Source organism: Pseudophryne corroboree, chromosome 4 (assembly GCF_028390025.1).
Source record: "Pseudophryne corroboree isolate aPseCor3 chromosome 4, aPseCor3.hap2, whole genome shotgun sequence".
NCBI lineage: Eukaryota > Metazoa > Chordata > Amphibia > Anura > Myobatrachidae > Pseudophryne > Pseudophryne corroboree.
Window position 1 is genome coordinate 52,076,165 of NC_086447.1, and position 12,791 is coordinate 52,088,955.

Sequence of the window (12,791 nt, forward strand, 5' to 3'; positions counted from 1 at the left end):
TGTGAGGGTGTACCCTGCAGAGGTGGTGGTAACGCAGCAGGTGCCATGTGTGAGGGTGTACCCTGCAGAGGTGGCGGTAACGCAGCAGGTGCCGTGTGTGAGGCTGTACCCTGCAGAGGTGGTGGTAACGCAGCAGGTGCCATGTGTGAGGCTGTACCCTGCTGAGATGGTGGTAACGCAGCAGGTGCCATGTGTGAGGGTATACCCTGCAGAGGTGGTGGTAACGCAGCAGGTGCCATGTGTGAGGGTGTACCCTGCTGAGATGGTGGTAACGCAGCAGGTGCCATGTGTGAGGGTATACCCTGCAGAGGTGGTGGTAACGCAGCAGGTGCCATGTGTGAGGCTGTACCCTGCAGAGGTGGTGGTAACGCAGCAGGTGCCATGTGTGAGGGTGTACCCTGCAGAGGTGGTGGTAACGCAGCAGGTGCCATGTGTGAGGGTGTACCCTGCAGAGGTGGTGGTAACGCAGCAGGTGCCATGTGTGAGGCTGTACCCTGCAGAGGTGGTGGTAACGCAGCAGGTGCCATGTGTGAGGGTGTACCCTGCAGAGGTGGTGGAAACCCAGCAGGTGCCATGTGTGAGGCTGTACCCTGCAGAGGTGGTGGAAACCCAGCAGGTGCCATGTGTGAGGCTGTACCCTGCAGAGGTGGTGGTAACGCAGCAGGTGCCATGTGTGAGGGTATACCCTGCAGAGGTGGTGGTAACGCAGCTGGTGCCATGTGTGAGGGTATACCCTGCAGAGATGGTGGTAACGCAGCAGGTGCCATGTGTGAGGCTGTACCCTGCAGAGGTGGAGGTAACGCAGCAGGTGCCATGTGTGAGGGTATACCCTGCAGAGGTGGTGGTAACGCAGCAGGTGCCATGTGTGAGGCTGTACCCTGCAGAGGTGGTGGTAACGCAGCAGGTGCCATGTGTGAGGCTGTACCCTGCAGAGGTGGTGGTAACGCAGCAGGTGCCATGTGTGAGGGTGTACCCTGCAGAGGTGGTGGTAACACAGCAGGTGCCATGTGTGAGGCTGTACCCTGCAGAGGTGGTGGTAACGCAGCAGGTGCCATGTGTGAGGGTGTACCCTGCAGAGGTGGTGGTAACGCAGCAGGTGCCATGTGTGAGGCTGTACCCTGCAGAGGTGGTGGTAACGCAGCAGGTGCCATGTGTGAGGGTGTACCCTGTGGTAACGCAGCAGGTGCCATGTGTGAGGGTGTACCCTGCAGAGGGGGTGGTAACGCAGCAGGTGCCATGTGTGAGGCTGTACCCTGCAGAGGTGGTGGTAACTTTTTCAGTAGAGAATCGGGGAAACGTGAAGTCTTCAGTACGCCAAGTGCATCAGATTGCTGTGTTGTGGCTGGTGGTGTGTGCTCTTATGGTGCAGTGAGTAGACAGGAGTAGCAGTGTCAGGAGTAGTGTGTCTAGTTATTATACTACCTGAGAGGTGAGATTGTAAGAGGTGAATACTGAGGTGACAGGGTGGGTCTGTTACCCAGAGGGGGGGGGGGGGGATACTGAGGTGACAGGGTGGGTCTGTTACCCAGAATACTGAGGTGACAGGGTGGGTCTGTTACCCAGAGGGGGGGGGGGGGGGATACTGAGGTGACAGGGTGGGTCTGTTACCCAGAATACTGAGGTGACAGGGTGGGTCTGTTACCCAGAGGGGGGGAATACTGAGGTGACAGGGTGGGTCTGTAACCCGGAGGGGGGGAATACTGAGGTGACAGGGTGGGTCTGTAACCCGGAGGGAGGGAATACTGAGGTGACAGGGTGGGTCTGTTACCCAGAGGGGGAGGAATACTCAGGTGACAGGGTGGGTCTGTTACCCAGAGGGGGGGGGATACTGAGATGACAGGGTGGGTCTGTTACCCAGAGGGGGGGGGGGAAATACTGAGGTGACAGGGTGGGTCTGTTACCCAGAGGGGGGGGGGGGGATACTGAGGTGACAGGGTGGGTCTGTTACCCAGAGGGGGGGGGGGGGGATACTGAGGTGACAGGGTGGGTCTGTTACCCAGAGGGGGGGGGGGGGGGGGATACTGAGGTGACAGGGTGGGTCTGTTACCCAGAGGGGGGGGGGGGGGGTAATACTGAGGCGACAGGGTGGGTCTGTTACCCAGAGGGGGGAATACTGAGGTGACAGGGTGGGTCTGTTACCCAGAGGGTATTAGTGGTGCAGCAGGGGGGTCTGTACAGAGGGGCATTACTGTGTCGGCAGGGGAGGCCGGTATCTCCAGGTGGATCACTAAGGTGGCAGAGGGGATCACTGAGCTGCTGGTATTGGTATACAGACATATATATGTACTGGCTTTGGTGTATCCATCCTGATGACATGTCCATTTACACTCATCTGTCTGTTGTGTTTTACACGTACACAGAGCCGTGATGTCCGGACAAGGGAAGTGGGAATACAGGAAATTCACCACAAAGTCCGACCGTATCAGGTGAGACTGTACCCAAGGCCCTTATAGTGTACCTGACCCTACGTACAATGGAGGCAGCAATCGTGTGGGCCTATCAATTCACTAGGAACATCATTGAGACATGAGGCACAAAGTCCCCACTGACTCTAGAAGCTAAATATTGGTTCAGCCTCCTCTCTATAGGTCAATAGCCACTTACAGGCCTAGAATTATCAGCACCACTGTAACCAGCGGCGGTATGCAGTTTGATCTTGGACATTTTTTTTAAAGGGGCAATTGTTATAAGGCAAAATAAATATATATATATATATATATAGAGAGAGAGTGAGAGAGAGATTTATATTTCTCTATCGTCCTAGTGGATGCTGGGGTTCCTGAAAGGACCATGGGGAATAGCGGCTCCGCAGGAGACAGGGCACAAAAAGTAAAGCTTTAGGATCAGGTGGTGTGCACTGGCTCCTCCCCCTATGACCCTCCTCCAAGCCAGTTAGATTTTTGTGCCCGGCCGAGAAGGGTGCAATCTAGGTGGCTCTCCTAAAGAGCTGCTTAGGAAAGTTTAGCTTAGGTTTTTTATTTTACAGTGAGTCCTGCTGGCAACAGGATCACTGCAACGAGGGACTTAGGGGAGAAGAAGTGAACTCACCTGCGTGCAGGATGGATTGGCTTCTTGGCTACTGGACATCAGCTCCAGAGGGACGATCACAGGTACAGCCTGGATGGTCACCGGAGCCTTGCCGCCGGCCCCCTTGCAGATGCTGAAGTAAGAAGAGGTCCAGAATCGGCGGCAGAAGACTCCTCAGTCTTCTAAAGGTAGCGCACAGCACTGCAGCTGTGCGCCATTTTCCTCTCAGCACACTTCACACGGCAGTCACTGAGGGTGCAGGGCGCTGGGAGGGGGGCGCCCTGGGAGGCAAATGAATACCTATTTTGGCTAAAAATACCTCACATATAGCCTCCGGAGGCTATATGGAGATATTTAACCCCTGCCAGAATCCGTTAAGAGCGGGAGACGAGGCCGCCGAAAAAGGGGCGGGGCCTATCTCCTCAGCACACAGCGCCATTTTCCCTCACAGAAAGGCTGGAGGGAAGGCTCCCAGGCTCTCCCCTGCACTGCACTACAGAAACAGGGTTAAAACAGAGAGGGGGGGCACTAATTTGGCGATATGCTTATATATATATTAAGATGCTATAAGGGAAAACACTTATATAAGGTTGTCCCTATATAATTATAGCGTTTTTGGTGTGTGCTGGCAAACTCTCCCTCTGTCTCTCCAAAGGGCTAGTGGGTCCTGTCCTCTATCAGAGCATTCCCTGTGTGTGTGCTGTGTGTCGGTACGTGTGTGTCGACAGGTAGGAGGACGATGTTGGTGAGGAGGCGGAGCAATTGCCTGTAATGGTGATGTCACTCTCTAGGGAGTCGACACCGGAATGGATGGCTTATTTAGGAAATTACGTGATAATGTCAACACGCTGCAAGGTCGGTTGACGACATGAGACGGCCGACAAACAATTAGTACGGTCCAGACGTCTCAAAAACACCGTCAAGGGTTTTAAAACGCCCGTTTACTTTAGTCGGTCGACACAGACACAGACAGGGACACTGAATCCAGTGTCGACGGTGAATAAACAAACGTATTCCTTATTAGGGCCACACGTTAAAGGCAATGAAGAAGGTGTTACGTATTTCTGATACTACAAGTACCACAAAAGAGGGTATTATGTGGGATGTGAAAAAACTACCATAGTTTTTCCTGAATCAGATAAATTAAATAAAGTGTGTGATGATGCGTGGGTTCCCCCCGATAGAAAATTATGGGCGGTATACCCTTTCCCGCCAGAAGTTAGGGCGCGTTGGGAAACACCCTTTAAGGTGGATAAGGCGCTCACACGCTTATCAAAACAAGTGGCGGTACCGTCTATAGATAGGGCCGTCCTCAAGGACCAGCTGACAAGGCTGGAAAATATAATAAAAAGTATATACACACATACTGGTGTTATACTGCGGCCAGCGATCGCCTCAGCCTGGATGTGCAGAGCTAGGGTGGCTTGGTCGGATTCCCTGACTAAAAATATTGATACCCTTGACAGGGACAGTATTTTATTGACTATAGAGCATTTCTATATATGCGAGATGCACAGAGGGATATTTGCACTCTGGCATCATGAATAAACGCGATGTCCATAACTGCCAGAAGATGTTATGGACACGACAGTGGTCAGGTGATGCAGATTCCAAACGGCACAGTATGGCCGTATACAGGAAGAGGACTTGTTTGGGGTCGGTCCATCGGACCTGGTGGTCACGGCAACTGCTGGAAAATCCACCGTTTTTTACCCTAAGTCACATCTCTGCAGAAAAAGACACCGTCTTTTCAGCCTCAGTCCTCTCGTCCCTATAAGATCATATCTGCCCAGGGATAGAGGAAAGGGAAGAAGACTGCAGCAGGCAGCCCATTCCCAGGAACAGAAGCGTTCCACCGCGTCTGACAAGTTCTCAGCATGGCGCTGAGACCGTACAGGACCCCTGGATCCTACAAGTAGTATCCCGGGGGTACAGATGGGAATGTCGAGACGTTTCCCCTTCGCAGGCTCCTGAAGTCTGCTTTACCAAGTCTCCCTCCGACAAGGAGGTAGTATGGGAAAAAATTCACAAGCTGTATTCCCAGCAGGTGATAATTAAATTACCCCTCCTACTACAGAAAAGGGGTATTATTCCACACTATATTGTGGTACTGAAGCCAGAAGGCTAGGTGAGACTTATTCTAAAAAATTTGTTTTTGAACACTTACAAAGGTTCAAATTAAGATGAAGTCACTCAGAGCAGTGATAACGAACCAGGAATAAGGGGACTATATAGTGTCCCGGGACATCAGGGATGCTTACCTCTATGTCCCAAATTTGCCCTTCTCACTAAGGGTACCTCAGGTTCGTGGTGCAGAACTGTCACTATCAGTTTCAGACGCTGCCGTTTGGATTGTCCACGGCACCCTGGGGTCTTTACCAAGGTAATGGCCGAATTGATGATTCTTCTTCGAAGAAAAGGCGTCTTAATTATCCCTTACTTGGACGATCTCCTGATAGGGGCATAGTCCAGGGAACAGTTGGAGGTCGGAGTAGCACTATCTCGGATACTGCTACAATCAGCACGGGTGGATTCTAAATATTCCAAAATCGCAGCTGATCCCGACGACACGTCTGCTGTGCCTAGGGATGATTCTGGACACAGTCCAGAAAAAGGTGTTTCTCCCGGAAGAGAAAGCCAGGGAGTTATCCGAGCAAGTCAGGAACCTCCTAAAAACAGTGCATCATTGCACAAGGGTCCTGGTAAAAATGGTGGCTTCCTACGAAGCAATTCCATTCGGCAGATTTCACGTAAGAACTTTTCAGTGGGATCTGCTGGACAAATGGTCCGGATCGCATCTTCAGATGCATCAGCGGATAACCCAATATCCAAGGACAAGGGTGTCTCTCCTGTGGTGGTTATAGAGTGCTCATCTTCTAGAGGGCAGCAGATTCGGCATTCAGGATTGGATGCTGGTAACCACGGAGCCCAGCCTGAGAGGCTGGGGAGCAGTCACACAAGGAAAAAATTTCCAGGGAGTGTGATCAAGTATGGAGACTTTTCTCCACATAAATATACTGGAGCTAAGGGTAAATTTATAATGCTCTAAGCTTAGCAAGACCTCTGCTTCAAGGTCAGCCGGTATTGATCCAGTGGGAAAAACATCACGGCAGTCGCCCACGTAAACAGACAGGGCGACACAAGAGGCAGGAGGGCAATGGCAGAAACTGCAAGGACTTTTCGCTGGGCGGAAAATCATGTGATAACACTGTCAGCAGTTTTTCATCCCGGGAATGGAAACTGGGAAGCAGACTTCCTCAGCACGACCTCCACCCGGGAGAGTGGAAACTTCATTGAGAAGTTTTTTCCACATGATTGTAAACCGTTGGGAAATACCAAAGGTGGACATGATGGCGTCCCGTCTGAACAAAAAACGGGACAGGTATTGCGCCAGGTCAAGAGACCCTCAGGCAATAGATGTGGACGTTCTGGTAACACCGTGGGTGTACCAGTCGGTGTATGTGTTCCCTCCTCTGCTTCTCATACCTAAGGTGCTGAGAATTATAAGACGTAGAGGAGTAAGAACTATACTCATGGCTCCGGATTGGCCAAGAAGGACTTGGTACCCGGAACTTCAAGAGATGCTTACAGAGGTCTTATGGCCTCTGCCGCTAAGAAGGGACTTGCTTCAGCAAGTACCATGTCTGTTCCAAGACTTACCGCAGCTGCGTTTGTCGGCATGGCGATGGAGGATCCTAAGGGAAAAAAGGCATTCCGGAAGAGGTCATTTCTACCCTGGTCAAAGCCAGAAAGGAGGTGACCGCACAACATTATCACCACGTGTGGCGAAAATATGTTGCGTGGTGTGAGGCCAGGAAGGCCCCACAAAGAAATTTCAACTCGGTCGTTTCCTGCATTTCCTGCAAACAGGAGTGTCTATGGCCCTCAAATTGGGGTCCATTAAGGTTCAAATTCGGCCCTGTAAATTTTCTTCCAGAAAGAATTGGCTTCAGTTCCTGAAGTCCAGAAGTTTGTCAAGGGAGTATTGCATATACAAACCCCTTTTTTGTGCCTCCAGTGGCACTGTGGGATCTCAACGTAGTTCTGGGATTCCTCAAATCACATTGGTTTAAAACCAGTCAAATATGTGGATTTGAAGCATCTCACATAAAAAGTGACCATGCTCTTGGCCCTGGCCTGGACCAGGCGAGTGTCAAATTGGTGTTTTTTTCTCAAAAAAGCCCATATCTGTTTGTCCATTCGGACAGGGCAGAGCTGCGGACTCGTCCCCAGTTCTCTCCCTAAGGTGGTGTCAGTGTTTCACCTGAACCAGCTTATTGTGGTGCCTTGCACCTACTAGGGACTTGGAGGACTCCAAGTTGCTAGGAGTTGTCAGGGCCCTGAAAATATGTTCCAGGACAGCTGGAGTCAGAAAATCTGACTCGCTGTTTATACTGTATGCACCCAACAAGTTGGGTGCGCCTGCTTCTAAGCAGGCGATTGCTCGTTGGATTTGTAACACAATTCAACTTGCACATTCTGAGGTAGGCCTGCCACAGTCTAAATCGGTTAAGGCCCATTCGACAAGGAATGTGGGCTCATCTTGGGCGGCTGCCCGAGAGGTCTCGGCATTACAACTCTGCCGAGCAGCTACGTGGTCAGGGGAGAACACGTTTGTAAAATTCTACAAATTTGATATCCTGGCAAAAGAGGACCTGGAGTTCTCTCATTCGGTGCTGCAGAGTCATCCGCACTCTCCCGCCCGTTTGGGAGCTTTGGTATAATCCCCATGGTCCTTTCAGGAACCCCAGCATCCACTAGGACGATAGAGAAAATAAGAATTTACTTACCGATAATTCTATTTCTCGGAGTCCGTAGTGGATGCTGGGCGCCCATCCCAAGTGCGGATTATCTGCAATACTTGTACATACTTACAAAAATCGGGTTATTATTGTTGTGAGCCATCTTTTCAGAGGCTCCGCTGTTATCATACTGTTAAGTGGGTTTAGATCACAAGTTGTACGGTGTGATTGGTGTGGCTGGTATGAGTCTTACCCGGGATTCATAATTCCTCCCTTATTGTGTACGCTCGTCCGGGCACAGTACCTAACTGGCTTGGAGGAGGGTCATAGGGGGAGGAGCCAGTGCACACCACCTGATCCTAAAGCTTTACTTTTTGTGCCCTGTCTCCTGCGGAGCCGCTATTCCCCATGGTCCTTTCAGGAACCCCAGCATCCACTACGGACTCCGAGAAATAGAATTATCGGTAAGTAAATTCTTATTATTAAAATCTCATTTGCAGCACATGCTTAGGGAGCTGCAGATGTGCGCAGCCGGCGTCACAGACTGGGCGAGCGAGGGGTCTTCTGTATGTGGTGGTACAGTGTCCGTTTGTGGTTACAAGTCCAGAGAGTGCCGCCTCTATTGTTACCTATATATATATATATATATATATATATAGATAGATAGAGAGAGAGAGAGAGATTTATATATTAAAATCTCATTTGCAGCACATGTTTAGGGAGCTGCAGATGTGCGCAGCCGGCGTCACAGACTGGGCGAGCGAGGGGTCTTCTTGTTCGGTTTATTTTTTGTTGCCATATAAGAAATGTAAATGACATTATTATTATTTTGCACCTTATTGCACTTTTCTCACTCGTATATGGGACATTGCTGCCTATTAGAGCCAGGGGGCACAAATCCAATATTCAGCGTGACAATTCCCTAGAAAGTGAATGATGCAGAACACAGTGACAGAGCTCGGACATGTGTATGCACGCACCAGTAATGTCATTTGGTTTCATGGGACGACTCAGGCCAGAGGCAGCACAAAAGAAATGTGAATTGTGAGGTCCCCATGGCTGTAATGATGATCGGGACGTATGTTACACCAAACGGAGCGGATATTTCTATTAGTGTAAGCGGAGATACCAGTCAGCTGTCCCGGCATCTTGATTGTATGTGTCCCGTGGCATCGCAGTGACACTTCAGCGTTCAGGAGGTATGAGAATGTACGGATACACACGTATATGGGCCCTCATTCCGAGTTGTTCGCTCGGTATTTTTCATCGCATCGCAATGAAAATCCGCTTAGTACGCATGCGCAATGTTCGCACTGCGACTGCGCCAAGTAACTTTGCTATGTAGAAAGTATTTTTACTCACGGCTTTTTCATCGCTCCGGCGAACGTAATGTGATTGACAGGAAATGGGTGTTACTGGGCGGAAACACGGCGTTTCAGGGGCGTGTGGCTGAAAACGCTACCGTTTCCGGAAAAAACGCAGGAGTGGCTGGAGAAACGGTGGGAGTGCCTGGGCGAACGCTGGGTGTGTTTGTGACGTCAACCAGGAACGACAAGCACTGAACTGATCGCACAGGCAGAGTAAGTCTGGAGCTACTCTGAAACTGCTAAGTAGTTAGTAATCGCAATATTGCGAATACATCGGTCGCAATTTTAAGAAGCTAAGATTCACTCCCAGTAGGCGGCGGCTTAGCGTGTGTAACTCTGCTAAATTCGCCTTGCGACCGATCAACTCGGAATGAGGGCCTTGATGTATGGGTCCTGTGAGCTTCTGGGTGAGGCGTTTCTCTGGAGCACAGTGCCTATAGTATCATCAGTCCACTGCAAAAGTAATAGTCCTGGAGACATGCCCAAAAAAGGAGATTTATGGTAGACTTACCATAGTTAAATCTCTTTTCTGCGAGGTACACTGGTTTCCACAGGGAATACATCGGGGATGTAGAGTTGGATCTTGATCCAGAGGCACCAACAGACTAAAGCTTTGACCCTTCCCAGGATGCATTGTGGGGCCTCCTCGATAACCCCGCCTCCGGTCACTAGAGCTCAGTTTCGTTACCCAGTCCAATGTAGTAGCAGGTAAAAGAGAAGGCAGATGTTAGTCACATAGAACCATGTTCTCACGACAGGAGAAGATACCAGCAGCTAATGCCATACCAACCCAAAGAAGCTAAGTGCGTCAGGGTGGGCGCCCTGTGGAACCCAGTGTACCTCGCAGAAAGAGATTTAACTATGGTAAGTCTACCATAAATCTCTTTCTGCAGCAGGGTACAGTGGTATTCCACAAGGGAATACATCGGGGATGTCCTAAAGCAGTTCCTCATGGGAGGGGATGCACAGTAATGGGTACAAGAACCCGGCATTCAAAGGAGGCATCCTAAGAGGCGGAGGTATCAAAAACATAGAACCTAATGAACGTGTTCACTGAGGACCATGTAGCCGCCTTGCACAATTGTTCAGCGTACGCGCCACGGCGGGCCGCCCAAGAAGGTCCAACAGACCGAGTAGAATGGGCCTTAATAGCAGCAAGAGCTCGGAGTCCAGCCTGCGCATAAGCTTGTGCAATCACCATTCTAATCCATCTAGCCAAGGTTTGCTTATTTGCAGGCCAGCCACATTTGTGAAAACCATACAGTACAAAAAGGGAATCTGACCCCCTGACAGAGGCAGACCTCTCCACGTATATTCAGCGAGCCCGACCACATCCAAAGACCGCTCTTTGGAAGATAAACCAGAAGAGACGAAGGCAGGAACCACAATCTCTTGGTTAAGGTGAAAAGATGACACCACCTTAGGCAAATAACCAGGGCGAGTTCGAAGAACTGCCCAGTCACGGTGAAATATCAGAAAGGACGGACGACAGGACAAAGTGCCTAAGTCCAACACCCTCCTAGCAGAGGCAATAAGCAGCAGAAACAGGACCTTAAGCGTAAGCCATTTAAGTTCCAGACTCAAGAAGTTCAAATGGAGACTCTTGCAGGGCATTCAAGACAATAGACAGATCCCATGGAGCCACAGGAGGCACATAGGGAGGCTGAATCCGTAAAACACCCTAAGTGAAAGTATGAACGTCAGGAATAGATGCGATTTTCCTCTGAAACCACACCGACAAGGCAGATATATGAACCTCGAGGAAGGCCTAAATCCAGGCCTTGTTGCAGAAAAGCCAAAAGTCTGGAAGTTCTGAATTTGTATGCGTCGTAATTCTTAGCAGCACAACAGGTGAAGTAAGAATTCCAGACCCTGTAAATACGTGCAGATGCCGGTTTACGGGCCTTCAGCATAGTCTGGATAACCGCCTCAGAAAACCCTTTGGCCCTCAGGAGCGAAGCTTCAAGAGCCACGCCGTCAAACCCAGTCTGCCCAGATCCAGGTAGACACAAGGGCCCTGAACGAGGAGGAAGTAGAAGAGGATGATCTATCGACAGACCCTGCAGGTCTGAGAACCAATGCCATCTGGGCCACGCTAGAGTGACCAGTAGTAGTATTCCTCCTTCTTGTTTGAACTTCCATAGTACCCTGGGCAGGAGTGACACTGGAGGGAACACGTAGAGCAGCCGAAAGTTCCATGGAATTGCCAGTGCATCCACGAACGCTGCATGAGAATCCCTGGTCCTTGATCCGAAGACTGGAACTCTGTGATTGTGTCGAGACGCCATCAGGTCTACATATGGTAGACCCCACTTGTCCACTAGGAGTTGAAAGACTTCCTGATGAAGACTCCACTCTCTGGCATGCACGTCCTGACGACTGAGGAAGTCCGCTTCCCAGTTGAGGATTCCCGGAATGAACACTGCCGATATTGCCGGCAGATGGCGTTCAGGCCATTGAAGAATTTTTGACACTTCCATCATTGCCATGCGGCTTCGAGTGCCGCCTTGATTTATGTAAGCCACCATGGTGGCATTGTCTGACCGTACTTGAACAGGCCTGCCCTGTAGTAGGGGTAGGGAAAGAGTTAACGTGTTAAACACTGCCCGTAGTTCCAGAATGTTTATGGGGCGGAGAGATTCCTCCTTGGTCCACCTACCCTGGAAACAGTGTTGCTCCAGCACCGCGCCCCAACCCCTCATACTGGCGTCCGTCGTTAGGAGGACCCAGTTGGGGATCCAGAAGGGACGGCCCCTGCTCAACTGCTGGTCCTGTAGCCACCAGGACAGAGACAGACGAACTTCCGGAGTCAAAGAGATCATCTGAGATCTGATCCGATGAGGTAGGCCTTCCCACTTGGAAAAGATTATCCTCTGCAGAGGGCGAGAATAAAATTGAGCGTACTCGAGCGTGTCGAAAGTCGACACCATCAGGCCTAGTACATGCATCGCCGAGTGTACCGTCACTCTTGGGCGAGAGAGGAAGTATCTGATCCTGTCCTGAAGCTTCAGGACTTTCTCTGGAGACAAAAACAGTCTTTGGCTGTGTGTGTCTAGCAGCGCCCCAAGGTGCACCATGCTCCAAGCAGATTAGCGAGGACTTCTTCCAGTTGATTAGCCACCCGTGGGCTTGTAGGAATTGCACCGTCTGTTGCAGATGACAGAGAAGGACATCTTGGGAGTTCGCCAGGATCAGCAAGTCGTCCAGAGACGGCAGGATCCTGTTTCCCTGATGACGGAGATGGGCCGTCATCATGGCCTTGACCTTGGTGAAGATCCGAGGAGCCGTGGTCAGTCCAGACGGCAGAGCCTGGAATTGATAATGTAGGTTGCCAATTGCAAACCGCAGATATTGCTGATGCGACATGGTAATAGGAATATGCAAGTAAGCATCCTGTATATACAGGGATACCATATAGTCCCCGGGTTCCATGGCCAGTACAATTGAGCGCAGTGTTTCCATACGAAACTTGGACACTCACAAATTTTGTTCAGTGACTTGAGGTTAAGTATAGGCCGGAAAGACCCATTGGGTTTCGGGACTAGAAACAAGAGTCAAGTAGTATCCTCTGCCTCTCTGGGACAGAGGCACCAGCACTACCACTCTTGTATCCAGGAGGGATCGCACAACCAGGTGTAGAGTTTGCGCCTTCAAC

The 12,791-nt window shown here is 50.6% G+C and overlaps 1 protein-coding gene across 1 annotated transcript in view; it reads left to right on the forward strand.

Moving 5' to 3' along the window:
* Positions 1-12,791, forward strand: part of ELP3 (elongator acetyltransferase complex subunit 3) — a 298,536-nt gene that overhangs the window by 211,667 nt on the left and 74,078 nt on the right. Inside the window, exon 12 of the mRNA XM_063915039.1 lies at positions 2,361-2,426. Within this exon, the coding sequence (XP_063771109.1) occupies positions 2,361-2,426 (66 nt within the window). The remainder of the gene's footprint in view (positions 1-2,360; positions 2,427-12,791) is intronic.